Genomic DNA, 20,075 nt, shown 5'->3' with positions numbered 1-20,075 from the left:
TCACTTTGTAGCAAAAATGTCTCAAGGAATAAACACATTTGGTAATAAGTGATGTTGATTATTTTAGATGTTTTCATGAATCTACAATCATACTGGGAAAGAACTGATGACACAAACTAGTGGAAACAGTGTTGAAAAATGTCATCTGGAACTAAACTCATATTTGCAACGTGTAAGCTGGATTTATGATAATAATAATAATTCCTGCTTACACACTACAAATGTGTAAGCAGGATTTTCTGTAATATGGTACACTGAATTGCACTGCATTCAAATGAGAAACTCTAATTGAGTTGAGATCGTACCCATGGATAATCTGCTCTTGTACACTGAGCTGGTATCACTAACATAATTTAGCCAGTATAATCAACCAATTTCAATTCCATAGAGCATACTCATATCTAAGATATTCTATATAGAGATGTGAATTGCAGTTCTTCATCAGCTGTTTCTCAATCATCCTTTTTTTTTATATATAAATTTATTTATTTATATATAAATAAATTTATATATTTAGTTTTAAATAGTACAAGAAGAGGGATGTTCTGCTGCAAGAATGACTCTTTTTTAACTACTGACCTGATGAATTTATTTACTGGTAGGGTGTAAGAAAGTACTGATTTAATTCATCATTAAAAAGCTAAAGTGGACTGTTTCCAATTATGCTGAAGAGATGCATAGTAATATAATATTGCCATAATGTTTCACCAAATCTCTAACAATAAAGGTTATCAGGTATTGCTGTTGCCTTCAGTCGACGTCTAATATAGCAAGGGCAATAAGACAAACATATCAACCACAGTACTTAGCAACAAACAAATAAATGAACAAACTTCAAAGAGACAGAATGCATTGTACATGCAACAATGACCAACTTATAACAGCAACATGTCTAATGTGGTTCACTCTCAATTACTACATCACAGGTACCAACCATTTAAGGTAAGACAGCAGGACATAGTTTAAAGTGCTATTGTCTTTTAAAAGAATGAAATAAATTAATATATTTCAACTGAATAATGAGAAAAGTGATATATCTACATAAGAAGTCATGGAACATAGACATTTATAAAAGGTATTCCACTGTGGCAGTCAGCTAATTTCAATGGTTCCAGTTCAGAGCAAACTGTCAATGAGAAACCATTACAATTTTTTAGAACAAAATATGTTGAATTCTTTATTTTTTTTAATCAAATCAATCATTAGCTTCATCCATTATTGTCTGCAAACTGGATAACAAGATTACTTACTCTAGCTTACTCATACTATTCCAAAGTATAAGCAAGAAATTATCATTAAAGCACTTAAGAGTCACTTGTGTGTGGTATAATATAACATAATCATCTGTGCAGTCTGTAGACTGTTGTAACTTACACGACTTCTACAGGACTGAAAGTTAAAGGTGAGGGTTTCATGAGAGATTTGTGTGCTGTGTATAGGCATACTTAAACTGTGAAATGGTTTAAAGAAGACCTAAAACACACACAAAAGTTATATTTCACCTTCATACTTTTTGGCATTCTCAAGGTTTAACACAAAAAACATTAACATAAATGCACAGCACAATGGTAAAAATAATAGGAGAGTAAGAACATTGTAAATAAGTTGCATATTTCACTTCAGTCACTATGTTTAGTTTCTAAAAACTCAGATGGCTGGAAGTCAATGGTCAAGAAGATGAATCACTAGGTTCTCCACAATCTCCTTAAAAAGTACTGGCCAATTCAAATTATACTTGTGAAACACTTTGGTCTTATTCCATTAAATTCTGGAGTAACTGGAAATTCTGGCATGAAAATTCATATTTCTCACATTTGAATGACTTTAATGATTTTTTTTAAATATCACTCCCACACAACAGAGAGAGGCTGCAAAGCTTATTGCAAAAAAAAAAAAAAAAAAAAAAAATTGTGTATGCAGGGATCATGAGAAAAGCACTCCATTGATATTCTGAGTTGATGGAATATTTAATTGGGAAAGCTGTTTTCTGGAACCAAATAGAAGGAATGAAAGATAAATTGAAGTAACAAATTTGGCAAGTAACAATTCAATTGTAAAAGGATGCTGGACAGCTAGTGCTCATGTTATTGTAACACCATGCCCTATTTCTGTTAATGTTTAACAGAAATGGGACATGATGGATGCCAGTTTTTCTGAATAGTGTGCCCATGAAAATATCTGTAGAATAGATGCAATGCAGAAATTGACCATCTGTGAGTCAAAGATTAGAAAGAATATGTGAGCAAAGAACTGTTAAATAACCAAACTGTTCTCTTCTGAATAACATCAAGAATTTTTAGAGGTTTTTGATGCAAAGGTGTTTGTGCCAGTCTGCACAAAAAAAAAAAAAAAAAAAAAAAAAAAAAGACAAAAGTATGTTTTGGAACTATTGAAAATGACTAGGTTGTCATCACTCCATTGAAGAAATGGCATAAAGATCAGAGTTTAGAACACTTGTTTTTGCTTAATATTTTCTCTCCCATTCTGTTTAAGTGGCCATTGCACCTGATATTAATTCTGCTAACACATTCTTGAATATTAATAATGGTAAGTTCTTTCTTAATATCCTTATTTTTAATATAATATTGCCATTGATAACATCTGTTCACTCCCCTAATCTTTCTCAGGACTCTCATATCTGTAGTTCCCAGTCTTTGACCAAGTATTTTATTTCTAACCGAACACCCAGATCCATAAGTTAAAACTGGTTTGAACACCATCTTGTATACAGTTAGTGTTTTGACTAATTTCTTTCTTATTCCATATAAATTTATTCAGGCTAACTTTCTACCATACTAGCTTTACTAATTCTGTTGTCTATTTCCATATTTAATTTGCTATCTCCACTAAAAATTGTGCCTGAATAGCTGAAATGTTTTATTTGTTCTATAAATTCATCATTCAGAGAATACTTGATGATTTCAATGTTTCTTCCTATTTTCATTGTCTTTTTATTACTGATTTTCATACCAAATTTATTACAACAGCTATTCAATTTAACCACAAAATGTTGCAGAATTGTACTGGATTTATTCAGAAGGATAACATCATCTACATAAAATAAAGAGCTGAGATTAACATCTCTAATTCTGATATCAGGTTTAATACCACTTTCCTTCAAAATGTGATCCATATAGTTGATGAATAACAGTGGAGACAATGTACACCCTTGTTGCACACCAGACTTAACATCCAACCATCTTCCTGTATATCCTTCAATTCTAACTGCTGATTTACAACTCAAATAACGTCCCATTTAGACAACACACTGTAGTGTTTTGAAAGTTTACATCTTGGCACCTTGTCATATGCATTTTTCAGATCTATGAAATGTAAGTAAAAATTCTTGCCGTGTTTCCAAGATTTCTCAACTATTTGTCTTAAAGTGAAAATCTGATCCTGACAAGTTCTATTTGGCCTGAATCCAGCTTGTTCTTCACCAAAGATATGGGTGTTTCACCCAGATTCTTTGGTGAAGATCTGGATGTTTTACAGATCTGCTTTAATTATGATCTTTAATTACAGATCTACTTTAATAATATATTTGTATTTCTACTTTAATTATGGATATACATTCCTGAGTGTTTTGTACTACTGTATTGACACGGCTTGTTTCATTTAGCAATCTTTCAAAGTACTCCAGACATCTAAAATATCTTTATCTTCAATTTTTATGTCACAAAATTATATACTTGGTTTAATCCCTTTATCCAAGTGTAAGTAAACAAAGTTTGTGCCTGAAGTATTTTCAGGACTGGGGAAACTCATGGAAAAGGTTGTACTTCACATCACTTCCCAAGTATCCCATAATGCAAAGTACATCTCCTTGTGGACATGTATAATGCTATGCATTATGGGAAGGGTCACTACCCAGACTGGTTTTGACCTTTATTGAGGTCTCTTCAGTGGGAGCCAGACCCAGAGATGACACCAAGGTTGAAGTAATGCTGAAGTCATATTTTCCTATACCAGTTGCCAAAAGGTGTCACCCCTTATTATTAAATTACTCTGGATTAGATAAAGGTTGTTGGAAGTTTTTTTCACTTGGTTATACTATAAATTAAAGATACCAAGAAATTATATACTTTGTGTTGAATTTTTTCTTGACTATTATTTAAATTTTTTCTTGACTATTATTTATAAGACTATTACACTTTTTTTATATAATGTTCATCAAGTAGCTTTATTTTATTGTCCTACATGTTTCGCCAATTTTTTTCTATCGGCATCTTCAGGGAATACAAACTAGTAAGCTATATGAAGGTAACAGACTAGGTAACTGATGGTTCCAATTCATACAAAAAATTAGTATTGAACGAGGCAATGCGCATGTCTCGGGAACGTGATTTATTCGTTATGGCTCATGATGTAATTGTCATGAAAGTTCATTTCTTTGATGTTTAATGATCTGATTAAAGCTTTTCAAATTTCTGGTAAGGTTAGACCTTGATTCTTGTTTAGGTTTTCAGTTTTACAGGCGACTGTAGTTGCTTCCTTGAAGGTTCTTGAATGGTAGTTATCTTCTATATAGGGCATAAGGCTCTTATCCCACTCAATGTGATGGTTAGTAGAGGCAAAGTGGCAAGAAAGGCCTAAAATGTCTTGTCTGTTGTTTCTGACATATCCTATGTGTTCTTTCTTTCTCGTTTCAAAGCTTCTAGAGGTCTGACCTACATAACTAATACCACATGAGCAAGGTATATTATATACTCCAGAGTACTTGTAGAATGGATGAGGATCTTTCGGTGATCTTAAAAATTTCCGAATAGTGTTGATTGGCTTGAATGCTACGCTGATATTATGTGGTTTTAGAAGGTTAGCTAATTTTTTGGAAATGCTGCTGACAAATGGAATAGTAATAGTACTGATGTATTGGACGTCATCACGTTGTCTATGTGGTATATCAGTCAAGAGAATCTTGTTGTAGAGTCTTTTTGGATAACCATTTAAAGATAGTTCTCTGGATATTGTAGTTAATTCCATTTGTAGGTCATTCTTATCTGTTGTGTACTGTATAGCTCTCTTCTTGAGCATATGGATAATGCTAAGTTTCTGAGCTATATGATGAGACGAGTTGAAATGGAGGTAACGTCCAGTATTTGTAGGTTTTCTATAAACAGATAGGTTGATACTATTATTGGTTTGTTTCTTTATTAGGATGTCAAGGAATGGCAGTTTTTCATCTTTTTCAATTTCTAATGTGAATTTGATGGTATGGTGGAAAACTATTGATTTGGTTAAGGTAATCCATTAGTTCTTCTTTCGTATGATCCCAAATGAGAAAGATATCATCCACATATCTGTACCAAATTTTCGGTTTTGGAATGATCTGGGATAAGATTTTTTCTTCTAGATCTTCCATAAATAAGTCAGCACAAGGAGGGGAGAGGGGGCTACCCATGGCTAATCCGGTGAGTTGTTTGTAGACAGTTTTTTGCCAAATAAAATAGTTAGAAGTTAAACAGTGATTGAACAAAGTAGTGATGTTTCTTGGGAACAAGTTGTCTAAGATGTTGATGACTTCAACCACTGGAATGTTTGTAAACAGAGATGTAATGTCTAGGCTTGCTAGTATATCCTCTTCATAGATAGGGATGTTTTTTATTTTATCAATAAAATGTTGTGAGTTTTTAATATAAGTATCCAAGACGTGAATGTGTTGTTGTAAAATCATAGCAAGGTACTTGGACAGTTGGTAACTGTCCAAGTACCAAGAACCTTCAAGGAAGCAGCTACAGTCGCCAATAAAACTGAAAACCTAAACAAGAATCAAGGTCTAACCTTACCAGAAATTTGGAAAGCTTTAATCAGATCATTAAACATCAAAGAAATGAACTTTCATGACAATTACATCATGAGCCATAACGAATAAATCACGTTCCCGAGACACGCGCATTGCCTTGTTCAATACTAATTTTTTGTATGAATTAGAACCATCAGTTATAACCTAGTCTGTTACCTTCATATAGCTTACTAGTTTGTATTCCCTGAAGATGCTGATAGAAAAAAATTGGCGAAACATGTAGGACAATAAAATAAAGCTACTTGACAAACATTATATAAAAAAAGTATAATAGTCTTATAATTATATACTTTATTTTCTGATTCTTTTACAGTACTCTCATCCATTTCTAAGCTTTTTCAATAGCCTCCATAATATTTTGCAACCTTCCTGATAATTTTTACTATGTTCTTAACAAAGTCCTCCCATTCTTTTTGTTTAGCTAGTTTTACACAATGCTTTGCTCTCTTACATTTTTCTCTGTATTCTCTAAGAGCACAAACTGACTTACTTGCCAGATACTCTCATTATGCTTTCTTCTTTTTTTTTTGACTGCCTCTTTAACTTCCTGAGTCCCCAATGGAGTTTTGATTTTTCTATCCTTGCAGACAACATCAACACATATTTCTCTGGCTGAATTAATCAATGTTTTCTTCAGGGTTTGCACTAAATATTCAAAGTTTGGTTCTTGTTTTGAAACTCCATTTTTCCTTGAATGATGTTTGTGTATTTTAGTCCACAGTTCACCTCTGAAAGCTGCTCAACTTTAATACAGTTTAAAACTTCCATACATCCTCACCACAATTTCTTTATATCAAATAACTGAAATGAGTGCACTTAAGAATTTTTTATAGATTAAAATAATTTCAACAAAGTAGCTAAAAATGTAATGCAGATATATGAAAAGTGTATTTATATTACACTTTCATATATTTTCTGTATATTTATTCAATATATTTACAACTTAATGTATAGAAAAAAATGGTTAAAATTCACTCTTACTTTTAGTGAAAATACGAATATTTCTCTTGTTACCAAATAATTCTGTTGGAATAACACGATGAAAAACTGCTCTAAGAAATCGATATACCTAAATAAAAATTTATTAATCTTAGATTACAATATTTATCATATTTATTAAATTACCAATAATAAATAAATTTATATAATTTTTGAAACATTCAAAAAATTCTGACTTTCCAAACATTTAATAACATAAAAGTGTATCAGCACCTGTACATGAGAAGAATGCTGCTCCAGCAGATATGCAATAGTAAGAGGACTCTGAGACAAAAATAGTGGGCAGTGATGGGTTAACATGTATCTAAAGCAACAGGATCTACAGATAAGAAAACAGGTAGTCAAAACAAAAAAAAAAAATTATGTATGAGTACCATAAAAAAAGATTATTCCTACAATTTGTGAATTTTTTTTAATAAATGTAGAAAGGCTTTTCATTTTCATTTCTCAATATATTTACTTAACTTATTTTTGACTATACTTATTTTTTACAACTCATTTTTACCTAACTAATTTATTTCTTTCATTAATGACTTGATAACTTTCAAAAATGAACTTCATAAAAAGGTTTTGATTTTAGTTAACGGTACTGACAGATATCCTCAGAATTTTGATGATAAAAGTGACATTTTTCTTATTAACTGATTAAGTGTACAGTTATTGATTGCTGCATATTAAACAATCAATAACAACTGTACATTTCATCAGTTAATGAGAAAAATGGCACTTTTATCATCAAAATTCTGAGGATGTCTGTCAGTTCAGTTAACTAAGTTCAAAACTTTTTTTATGAAGTTCATTTTTGAAAGTATCAATTCACATTGTGCACAACTGAAAACTTTTGTTTATTATGTGGTATCAGTTACACCCACACTAAATCAATCAGAATATCACCTGTGATGTAAAGAAAGGCATGTTCACTGACTACTACCCATCAAAATATGGACTTGGAAAAAAATACAAAATTGAAATGGTAATTGTGTATAAATTAATAAGCTGGGTGGCCCCAAATCAATATAGTCAAAAATATCCACTCATAAGATACAGACAATTTGTCGTTTGGTGATCCCTGATATACAAGTTTGCCTGGGTTATCACTAACTTGTTACTAAGAAGTTAATATCCCCTGGAAATCATTTGCAGACAGTTGAAAGTGTCCAGCTCAAAACTGGTAGTGAAGTTACATAACATTGCAGCTTGGGTAACAGCATTTTTATAAGCAAATAAAAGAATATAGCAATAACAAGTCTCTTTAAAAAGACTGCAAAATTCAAATATTTCAAGTTGTAAACAAGACTTTAGTTTCACATGATATATTTATTCCACTTCTATCATGCAGCAGAAGCTAGAGATGTCCTTAATTTGGTGATAAAGTATTTACAAATACAGGGTGTTCGGGATAAATTTGACAGTTTCGTAAGGAAAAAGAAAATCTTCTTTGTATCTATTAAATTTAACGAATTGACAAAAAAACATTACAGGCAGAGTTAATTACAATACTATCAACAAGATTTACTCAAAATAACCACCATTAGCATCGATCACAGCTTCAATTCTGCTTCGGAACCTCGAACAAGCTGATGCTACAGTCTCCCTGGGAAGGGCCGCAAAAACTGTTTTAATTTTATCCATTAACTGGGCTTTTGTATTACTGGAAGTGCGATTGGTGTCTTTTTCAACTGCGCCCCATACAAAATAATCCATGGGGTTAAGGTCTGGGGAGTTTGGAGGCCAAACATTTGGACTGGTGAAGTCGTAGAAATTTTCAGACAACCATTTTTGACTTTTCCCAGAGGTGTGGCAAGGGGCCGAATCCTGCTGCCATACATACGGCCTACCATTGGCTACCCTTGTTATCCAGGGCTTGACTACAGTTAGCAACTCCACGAACAAAGCCCGAATTCCAATGCCAGGGTTCTTCAACACCTGTTCCTGCAGATTTGCGAGGAATTCTGCTGTACGAACGCAATCAGATCGTCTGCTAGGGATCTTTCTTCTTGCTACATCCTCGTAGTCACCATTGCAAGTCTCTAGTTCATGCCTGATTGTTTTTACTGTATTCAGGGAGCATTGGGCAGCAGTCGTAATATCCTTATTTTGATGGCGGGCACGAATCATCATGATACAAGTTATTCTCTTCCATGATTCAGGTGGGTTCCAGCTATCCATCCTTTCTGACATCTTGTATATGAATGAAGAAGGGTCCAAACTTTTAAATGAAGAGAAGTGTGTGTTAATACATGTAACTTACGGAAAAATATAATTAATTATAAATATGTCAAATTTATCCCGAACACCCTGTATATGTGTATTCAGCATCATGTAAAGTACTATTCATACATTTCACCCATTCTCTATAGTAATGCCCCCTTAATTATGGTTGAACTGAATATCAACACAATTGATTTGAATGATAAAATGCCCCACCCCCCTCTGTTAACACGTTGCAATTAGGTCTTATTTTATTGAATATGATGTCAATAAAAAAAATGACAGTAAAGTACCTTGTATATTTAGTAATTTGTTCAGTCATTGTCTAATATCCCAGTAATCTTGTATTGCCAGCCTGGTTGGCAAAGTGGTTAGCATATCCACTCTCCGGCCAAGAGGCTGCGGGTTTGAATCCAGGCAAGGGCATTGTTTGTGATTGTCTTTCACCTTCATACATTCATTCATACAACTATATAAACACTCCTCCTAGATGGAGTGGGTCCCCATGGGATAGGCCTTTACCCAGTAGTGGGGAAGATATAGGGTGGGAAAAAAAAATCACCATACATGATAATTTATTTTTAACGGTACTGACGAGAACACAGACTGACAAGAAAAGAATGCTATTTATTAACTTATTTGCTGATATTTCACTGATATTATATCCAGCATCTTCAGAGCACAAAAACAGTTTGTCACAGTATGCAAAACAACAACAATTCTGCTATAACAATGGGATTAGTTCAAACAATTGCAATAGACAACACAAAGACTAAAGTCCTAATTAGGTGCCATCTATGTTGAAAAAAAAAAAAAAAACAGAGAAAAAGCAGGTATTAATTAGGTCTTAAGATGACTGTCTCCCAAATTTTTGGTAAATTTATACAGCCATATTGTAGAGGTTTGGAGTATGTTTCAATGCTTCTGTTGATTTCAAAAACAATCTCTCTGACTTATAACAACTTTTGTATAGCACTTTTGTTTTTTTCCAATTGATCCTGTGTGCAGGGGTACCTAAGACATAGTCTGCTAGACCCAACTTGCCATAACGACAGTACCGGATGTATTTTTTATGTTCATTGAAGGGGGGGGATGTGTGCAGTTCTTCCTGTCTGTCGATAGTAAGCTCGATCACATGAACAGGGCACTTCATAGACCTTTGGATGTGATAAAGGAGAGATTCTGTCCTTAGGTGAATGGATGAGAGTTGCCAATTTCACATACGGTTTAAATACAGTGCATAGTCAATATTTATTAATCACTCTAGATATCTTTCCAGATGTGCCTTTAATGTATGGGATGGTGGGAGTTTTGTTGTAGTCTTCTGTGGTAGACAGTGGGGGGGGGGGATTTCTGGGGAGCATTTAATATTTGGTCTATCTTATGGAGATTACAGCCATTGGCTAAGAAGGTGCAATGTAGGTGAGTGAGTTCAGCAGTGAGAGCATTGTCATTGGAACAAATCACTCTAGCTCTGTGGATTAGTGTTTTCAGATACTATTTTCAGTTTATAGAAAAACCCACACACACAGGGAGATATTTGCACAAACAGTCAACACCACCCATCTCAACAGTATAGTATCCTATTTAAAGTATTCATATTTGGTCATGAAGTGTTAAAATATAAGTCTTATTATTGTTAATGTGACCATAGGTTTTTTAATTACTATATATGTTCATATAATAACGCCTACCAGTTTCACTAGCAACTGTCTAGACCAGGGATCGGCAACCTTTTTGGAGTGAAGAGCCATTTTTAAAATTATATCTGTTAAAAAAAAAATTAGGAAGCTGCACTTTTTTTTTTTTTTTTTTTAACAGTAACACGCTATCATACTTGTAAAACACAGGGGGTGACATGTCACATGAAATTATATGATATTTTAAAATATTAAATAATAAAACAAAGATTTCCTTCTCCATACAAAAGCATATGTATAAAATCCAATAACATATCTATTTCTTTAATTTTTTTAATTTAAAATATCTTCTTAGTGCGACTTTTGCTGTTGAACTTCTTCGGATAGTTTCAATATGCGGCGAATACGCCATAATTTTCATTTTCAAACATGACGAAAGACTCGCATTGTTTAGTTGGTTTCTCAACTTACTTTTAATAAAATTCATATTAGAAAATATTTGCTCACACAAATATGTCAATCCGAAAATCGATAGAATTCCAAACGCACATGTTTTTAACTGAATATAAGTGTCCGGTAAACAATTCCACGTGTCAAATACAATCTGATCTTGCTTTTTAAGATCTTCTATTTTAGACCATTTGTGTTGTATTGCAAGGTTAAATTTTTGTCTTTCCAACTCCTCCAGGTCAGCTTTAAGATGTCTAAATTTTGAATTCCACAAATCCTTGGTTTCAGGTTCTCTAACTCAAGTTGAAATGCAGCCTCATCAATTCCAGAAAAAGGTGAAAAATTTAATTCGGCAGGATTAATTTCAAGTGGTCACAATAAAAATGACATAGTTGCCTTGTTCTTTCTAAACTCCTCAAATCTCCCATTAAATTCAGATCGCATATTTACCACAATTTCTTTGAAAAAGGTTAAATTTATGGAATTATCAGCTTGTTTTTGTTGATATTTCTTCAACGTAGGAAAATGTAATAATGTGCCTTTCTCTAAGTCTGTCGTAAACAAATATAATTTTTGTTCAAACGAAATCACTTCTTCTAAAAGCAAAACTGCTGTATTTCCCTTTCCCTGTAGTTTCTTATTTAGTGCGTTTAAATGGGAAGTCATATCCACCATAAAGTAGAATTTTTGTAACCAATGAGTATCTTCTAACTGTGCATATTCAAGGTCCTTTTGTCTTAGAAACAACTTAACCTCTCCAAGGCAGGTGGCAAATCGCATCAACACCTCACCTCCGGAAAGCCATCTTATTCTGTTATGCAAAAGAAGATCGGAATATTGATTTCTTTAAGAAGTTCACAGAATTGCCGATGATGTAGCGGTATTGCCATTATTTTGTTAACAATTTCTACAACCAAATCCATCACTACTGTTATCTCTTTTGGAAAAGTTTGTGCACAAAGTATCTCTTGATGGATTATGCAGTGAAAGGAAAACACGTCATGCAAAATTTGTTTTTTAAATAAAGAAACAAAATGCTTTCATGCTCGGTGCCCCATCGGTCGAAATAGGTATTATTTTGTTAATATTAATACCCTTACTTTTCAAGCAAGTGGTAACAGCAGATTCAACGTCTTCTCCACGAGTTTGTCCTGTAAGTGGCAGTATATCAAGTAATTCATCCTGAGGTCCTTGAGAGTTTATGTATCTACAAATAAGTACAATCTGTGCAATGTCATCCACATCACATGATCCATCACAGGCAATGGAGAATCCTGGTGTTGAATTTAGATCTGTAACCTGCTGATTTGCTATATCTTCTGCCATCCATATAGTTCTGTCCCTTACAATCGTAGCAGATAATGGCATGTCTTTTATTTTTGTAATTATTTCCGCTTTGTTTTTAAAATCGCAGAAAAGATATTCGGACATTTTAATAAAACATTCTTTCACATATTCTCCATCCGTAAAAGGTTTTCCTCGTTTAACAATTTCTTGAACGGCCACAAAACTAGCAATATGTTGAAAATTTATTTATCACTAGGTTAGACTATAATAGATTTAGTTTAATCCTTTATCCCAGTGAGAGCAAACAAAGTTTGCGCCTGAAAATATCTTCAGGACTAAATATAGTGTTGTACTATCTTATCCAGTAAGTAGTGCAACACCAAGGCAACTCGTGGCAAAGGTGGAGCAAGCTACCAGGCACTTCTAACCCAGTATCTCCCATAATGCAAAACACATTTCCTATGTGGATATGTATACTGTTATGCATTAAAGGGATTGGCCATGGCCAATCCCTTTAATGCATAACAGTATACATTGGCCATGGCCAATCCCTTTAATGCATAACAGTATACATATCCACATAGGAAATGTGTTTTGCATTATGGGAGATACTGGGTTAGAAGTGCCTGGTAGCTTGCTCCACCTTTGCCACGAGTTGCCTTGGTGTTGCACTACTTACTGGATAAGATAGTACAACACTATATTTAGTCCTGAAGATATTTTCAGGCGCAAACTTTGTTTGCTCTCACTGGGATAAAGGATTAAACTAAATCTATTATAAAACTAGCAATAGTTGTATTTCTTGATTCTTTTATCCATTTGGAAAATGAACATTTAGTTAAATTTACTTTGCGTTGCAACTCTTCTACTGCCTTTTTTCTTTCATCTCCCCATGGATATGCTTTGTCAGATGTATCGTGTTTATTTAAAAATATCTTTGTATATTTGATTTTTTATTATATGAAAGCTTTTCATGGCATATTAAACACATTGGAAATCCTGCTGTATTTGCTACAAATGCATAGGTTTCGGTCCATTCACTTTTAAACTACCAATTTTCTTGTTCTATCTTTCTCTTCTTTGCTGACATTTTAAATACTATAAAAATATTTTTATTTTGCTAATATTTAATTGAATGTTACAATATTCACGTTACCTAACACAATCACCAGTAAATAAAAGCACAGCAACGTCCACTACAAAACCTTTACTTATTTTAACAAATTGAGCAGATTTACATAACACACCTGCACTATATGCGAAGACAATAGGCACGTTCAGACAGGCAAGCGCTACTGTAGCGCTACATGTGCTAGCCTAGCGTGACGTCATAAATGTGTCCGAGCCAACTGCTCGATCGTAGCGCTACCGTAGCGATCGCCATTCGCTATAAATTAATTTAATTTGTAGCGATTAATTTTCGCTACAAATTAATCAAGCGCTCTGCCTGGCTGATCGTGCCCAATGTAAACTGACATTTTTTGAGTATCGACATATGGTTAGGGGTCATTTGACCTACAAAATATTTCTTTTTACTTCTATGTTTAGATAGATCGTTTAATAACGAAAAGAGCTGCAATTATTCATTCAAAGAGCCGCAGGTTGCCGACCCCTGGTCTAGACAGTTGCTAGCGAAACTGGTAGGCATTATTATATGAACATATATAAGAATTAAAAAAACCTATGGTCACATTAACAATAATAAGTCTTATATTTTAGTATGGTATCCTGTTTTTGTGCTCTGAAGATGCTGGATATAATATCAGTGAAATATCAGCAAATAAGTTAATAAACAGAATTATTTTCTTATTAGTTTGTGTTTTCATTAATACCATTAAAAATAAATTATCAATGATTTCAACAAAACGATGCAGCTACATAAACTACCATCATGCTTTTCAAGGATATACACCTAGAGTGGCCTGTTCTGGCCTTAGATTTCATCGTCGAATCTCTTTAGAGGACATAACAGTTTTCTTCTTCCTAATGGTTTGTAATTTAATACTTGTTTTGGTAATCTTTCTGTTTGCATTCTTTCAACATGTTCCATCCATTCATGTTAATAAATTTTTATTTTTTTACTGATTCCTTGTTTAATTCTTTTATAATTTCTTCATTTCTTTTGTGATCAAATAGAGTTTTTCTCATAAACTTCATTTCAGCTGTTATTAATTTTTGTCTTTTTGTTTTATTGTCCAGATTTTACTTCCATACAATAGGACAGATAGGACTAATGTATTGTATACTTTTAATCTAGTTTGCTTTTTCATATGTAATCATACATCCTAGGTAGTTAAATAAATTCACCTGCTCTAAAATCTTGCTATCTATTACTATTTTAGTTCTTATTGAATCTTGTCCTTTAAAGGCCAGTGTTTTTGATTTTTCTTTTGATATTATCATTCATGGGCTATTTGATTCAAATTTAAAATATCTTTCTGTAATTTATCTTCAGAATTTGTAATAATTATTTGATCATTAGCAAAAAGGAGAGTGTTTAGGTTCACAGTAGGAGAAAGTTTAATACCTTGATGGAAATTTTTATTCCATTTTATTATTATTTCATTTAAATAATAATTTAAATGAAATAATAATATGAAATAATAGTCCCTGTTGGACTCCTTGATTTCTCTCTCTCTCAGATACGATGGGTCATAATTTAATCTTATTTGTATTTGATTATTTTCATATATACTTTATGACAGCTTTCAGAATATTATTTGGTATTTGTCTTTCATTTAATATGTTAAATAAAATACTTCTTTTAACTTTATGAAATGCTTTTTTTCAAAGTCAATAAATGTAATATGTGTTTATAAGTTGTTTTCTCTTATTTTCTCTATTATTAATTTTAGGCAAAAGGCCAGGAGCATTACATGATTGTCCTTTCTTAAATCCATTTTGTACTTCTAAAGTAAAGCCTTTAGAATATTTGATTAGTTTGTATTTAAAATTCTGCTATATATGAGGTGTGACAATTTAATTCCCAGAACAACTGCATAGTGTCGTGCATGTGGTAATTTGGTTGGAGTCGCATGTGCAATCATGTTTGTACATCTTTTAACTAATGCGTGTGTAAACCTCAAGCCAATAGAGCCATTGGCTATTGCAAAAACAATAGAGATCTGCATGTAAACTTTGGCATAAAAATGTGTGATCGAAATTTGGAGCAGCATGTTAACATCAAATTTTGTGTTAAAATCGGCAAAACTGCTATGAAACATTGGAGCTGTTGAAAGTGGCATATAGTGTGGATGCTCTGAAAAAGTCAAGTGTCTTTGAGTGGCATAAGAGATTCAAAGGTGGGTGAGAAGATGTGAATGATGATCCCAGAAGTGGGCAGCCAAAAACAAAAATGGCAGACGCAAATGTGAACAGAGTGCAAGATTTAGTACGGTCTGATAGACAATTAAGTGTGCAATTAATGGCTGATAAATTGCAAATGAATTGAGAAAGGAAAAAAAAGACCTGAATTGTGGCTCATCCATCACAACAATATGCCACGGCATAGTACACTCATCGTGAGGGAGTTTCTGGCCAAAAAATCGATTACCAAATCAGATCATCCTGCTTATTCACCTGACTTAGCTCCCTGTGATTTCTGGCTCTTTCCAAAATCAAAGACTGTACTAAAAGGACAAAGATTTTCTGATATCACTGATATCCAAGCATAATGTGATAAAGAAACTCAAGAGTATTCCAGAAAAAGAGTTCTAGGCCTGTTTACAAAAATGGGAACACTGTCTAAACCAGTGTATAAATACACAAGAGGACTACTTCGAAGGTGACAGTAGCCATTAATTTATAGTTCCAAATGTAGGTTTTTTACAGGTACAATCTGAGAATTAAATTGTCACAATTTAATTCTGAGAATTAAATTCTCACTTCGTATTTTATAACAGTAATTTAGAATACTTATACCTCTATAATTTTTAGGATCATCTCAACTACCTTTTTTTAAAAACAGGAATTACTATTGCTTTTTTCCATTCTATTGGGAAATTGAATGAAGACAATTGGGCAATTGTCCTATGTAATGGTGTAACCACCTTAGCAACAGTGCCCCTAAACTTTAACTCACCATTCACTAAAATCTCTAAGTCTGTTCGTTTTCATTCTTTCTTTAAACCTTCCTGGATATAATTCTGAACCTAACTTATCTCCTCCAGGTTATTTTCATTTCTTGTTTCTTTCAAGCTGATTTCTAATTCTTCTTTAGTTAGTTCCTTTTCATTTTCATTAAATGTTTACCAGTTATCTTTTTTAAAATATTTATCTGTCCATAATTCTGTATAGAAATTCCTCTAATTTCAATTCGGCATTTAATTTTATGCTTTCTATACCTGTACTTAAATGTTTCAAAATCTTATATACAATGGGTCATATTTTATATAAATCAAGTTCTAAATTAGGAACAAATTTGTTCCGTGATTCTCTGTCTTTTTCTGACTTCTCTTTTAGCTATGGCTCTTCTTTTATACTCTATTTCATCTTGTAATCTTTTACTGCTTAACCATTTATGATATGCATCTTTTTTCATTTTGATTATTTCTTTGATTGTATAATCTCATATCTTCAGCTTTTTTCTTTTTATTGATTTTTTCAGTCTTTCCTAAGCTTTCATTTGCTGCTGTAATTAGTACTGTTTTTATATCAAAACCATTCTATTTCTATTTCTTCATTTTATTTTATTTTATCTAAATATTATTATCATTATCTGAGACCTCCAGGGAGTCAAGGACTCATCGAGGGAGGCTGTAAATTACCAGTAAACCCAGCTATCATACCTACCCTTGAATTCATTCATACTAGATGCACACACTACTGGCATGGGCAAATTATTCCACTCACTCACTGCTCTCTGGGAGAAAAACCTCTCCTACCGCTTTCTTGACTGAGAACAACCTTAACTTCCATGGATGCCCCCGTGTTCTCTCCCCACCTTCCATACACCGAAAAATTTCATCAGTTGAAATGCTATAACACCCATTCAAAAGTTTATAGACCTCTATCATATCATCCCTCTTTTTCCTGTTAACCAGAGTCTGTAATCCACATACTCGCAATCTGTCCTCATAATCTAAATTCCATAATCCGGATATAATCTTTGTAACTCTTCTTTGCACCCTTTCCACAGCTTCTTTATCCCCTTGGAATCTGGGAGACCAAATCTGCACACAGTAATCCAAGTGTGGTCTTATCAAAGCCTTATAAAGAGGCAAAATTACTTCCTTATCCTTACATATCAAGGTTCTATTCAACATAGCAATTATCCTCTAAGTTGTATTTGCAACTTTTGCTATGTGACCTTTGAACTTTAAATTCTTATCCACCAATACACCAAGATCCCTTGCCTCTTCAGTTTCTTGTAACATAACGCTGCTAATATAATACGCCGCTGGAATTCTAATCACGCCAAAGTGCATAACTTACTAACATTAAACTGACAGCCATTTTCGTTTGCCCAAATTTCCAGTCTATTCAAATCATTTTGTAATTGCTAAATATCAGTAGCATCCCTGATTGCCCTGCCTATCTTCGCATCATCAGCAAACAATTGCAAATCTGATGATAGATCCTGCTTGATGTCATTAATGTATAGATTGAACAATAACGGCCCAAGGACTGAACCCTGAGGTACACCACTAGTTACCTTAAACCTGGCAGATTCACACCCACTGTATACCATTTTTTGATATCTGTCTGTCAACCATCCTCTGATCCAAGTCAATAGATTATGTTCCAATCCAATATTCTCCAGTTTACACAACAGCCTATCGTGTGGTATCCTATCAAATGCCTTAGAAAAATCCAACATTATCATAGTGTATCCATTCCCTTTATTCAACTCGGCCATAACATTGTTATAAAACATGACCTTCCTTTAGTAAACCCATGCTGTTCCCTGCAGAGTATAGAATGCTTGTCTACCCATTTCTGTATGCGAGTTCTTACCAACTTCTCTAAAATCTTCACTACCACACCAGAGATACTAATAGGTCGATAGTTAGACACATCAGTTTTTGCACTACCCTTGTGCAATGGAACTGTCATACATTTCTTCCATTCCTGAGCTGAGGCTCAAGTTATACAAATGTGTGAAGGACCTAGCCAATTCAGCTGAACATTCCTTTAACAAACGGGCAGATATTCCATCTGTCCCTATTGACAAATTCTTATCCAGGTTATGCAAGAGTTCTTCAACCTCATTTTCATGAACCTCTACCTCTTCATCCAATGTAACAGTAGCACCATGCTACATATACCTGGTTGATATATCTTAGCAAAGTGAACACTCATTAACTGAACAATCTCCTTAGCTTCGGACACTCGTGTACCATCTGCATTCAATAAAGTTATTCTTCCACATTCATTCTTTCTTTTGCTTGTGACATAATGATAAAATTCTTTTGGATTGCCTTTAGCTTGCATGGCCAATTTCTTTTCATACTCTGTTTTAGCTTTTCTCACAATACTCGTTACTTTTCTGGCCTGAGCTTTATATATTTCTTATTCTCACAATATTCTTTCTACATCATCTTCTTCTTGTGGATCTCTAGCTTAATAAGGCTGCACAGCCATTTCACTCCCGACCTATTTATTCTTCGAATACTAGGGATACATTCAGATACCACCTCATTCAAGCACTTTTTCAAAGATTCCCATGCATTGCTGACACATTTTCCATTCAGTAACTGATACCATGGGACCAAACATAGCATTCTTCTAAGTTGATCATAATTTCCAGCTTTGTAATTCAGCATGTAGCCTGATTTAATTGGAGCTTCAATACAAGTAGATACTTCCCAAGAAAGAACAGCATGATCACTGTCACCAATTGGTGGTAAAATAGCCATATTCTTGAAAGAGATCCCTTCTGATGCTATGAGCAAATCCAACACTCTTTGACCTCGAGTTCCTTCTTTCACATGCTACTCGAGAAAGTTATCTCGCAACAATTCAATAAATTCCTGTTCTTTCTGATCACGAGATTTCTCTTCTACCCAATCAACGTTTGGAAAATTAAAGTCACAAATAATGATCATTCGCTTGGTACCCCATAAGGCTAAATTGGCGATGCATTTCTTCGGCCCTACAACTGAGCTACCAGGTCTGTAGCAACACCCCACCATATATTTCATTCTGTTAACTTTCACTTCACACCAAATAGACTCAAACTCATTGCTACAAATGGGACATTGTTACCATCACTGTTTTCTTGTATTTCTACCCTAACTGGACTTAAGTCATCTGATATCATTAACAGCACTCCTCCTCCTCTCCTATCTCTTCTGTAATTCCTAAAAATAGTATATCCGTTACACTCGATCCCACTTACTATATCTGATTCTGATAGCCAGGTTTCACTAATGTCAACAATCTTAGGCCACATCATATTCAATAAAGCAACAAACTCAACCCCTTTGTTTCTAATGCTCCTGGCATTTGTATATAGACATAATAAATTACGACCTAGCCTATTCTTATAATTAGATATGCAATGTATTTGGTCTTGTTCTAGAATTTTCTCTTTTCCCTCCCCAGACATACTTAAAAGGTCCGAACCCAAAACATATTTTTCCATTCCTTCGCCACATACATAACAATGTTCAAAAGCATTTATATCTTTATCAGGTTTGTATACTGGTTAATTCTTTCATATAGCCACTGTATATACATTAAAT

At 33.6% G+C, this 20,075-nt stretch overlaps 1 protein-coding gene across 3 annotated transcripts in view; it reads right to left on the bottom strand.

The window, feature by feature from the left end:
* The window catches only part of LOC150108202 (telomerase reverse transcriptase-like), a 432,232-nt gene that overhangs the window by 318,217 nt on the left and 93,940 nt on the right, over positions 1–20,075 (bottom strand). For all 3 annotated transcript variants that reach the window (XM_090390650.1, XM_090390651.1, XM_090390652.1), the window contains exons 12-13: positions 7,016–7,121; positions 6,785–6,872 (exon numbers count right to left, since the gene is read on the bottom strand). In XM_090390650.1, coding sequence (XP_090246776.1) covers positions 6,785–6,872; positions 7,016–7,121 — 194 coding nt within the window. The remainder of the gene's footprint in view (positions 1–6,784; positions 6,873–7,015; positions 7,122–20,075) is intronic.

The sequence above is a fragment of the Typopeltis vanoorti genome, chromosome 3 (assembly GCF_054136105.1).
Source record: "Typopeltis vanoorti isolate ZY-2024b chromosome 3, IOZ_Tvanoo_1.0, whole genome shotgun sequence".
Taxonomy (NCBI): Eukaryota; Metazoa; Arthropoda; class Arachnida; order Uropygi; family Thelyphonidae; genus Typopeltis; species Typopeltis vanoorti.
The sequence above is the reverse complement of the archived record's forward strand: the minus strand, read 5'-3'. Positions and strand labels throughout refer to the sequence as shown.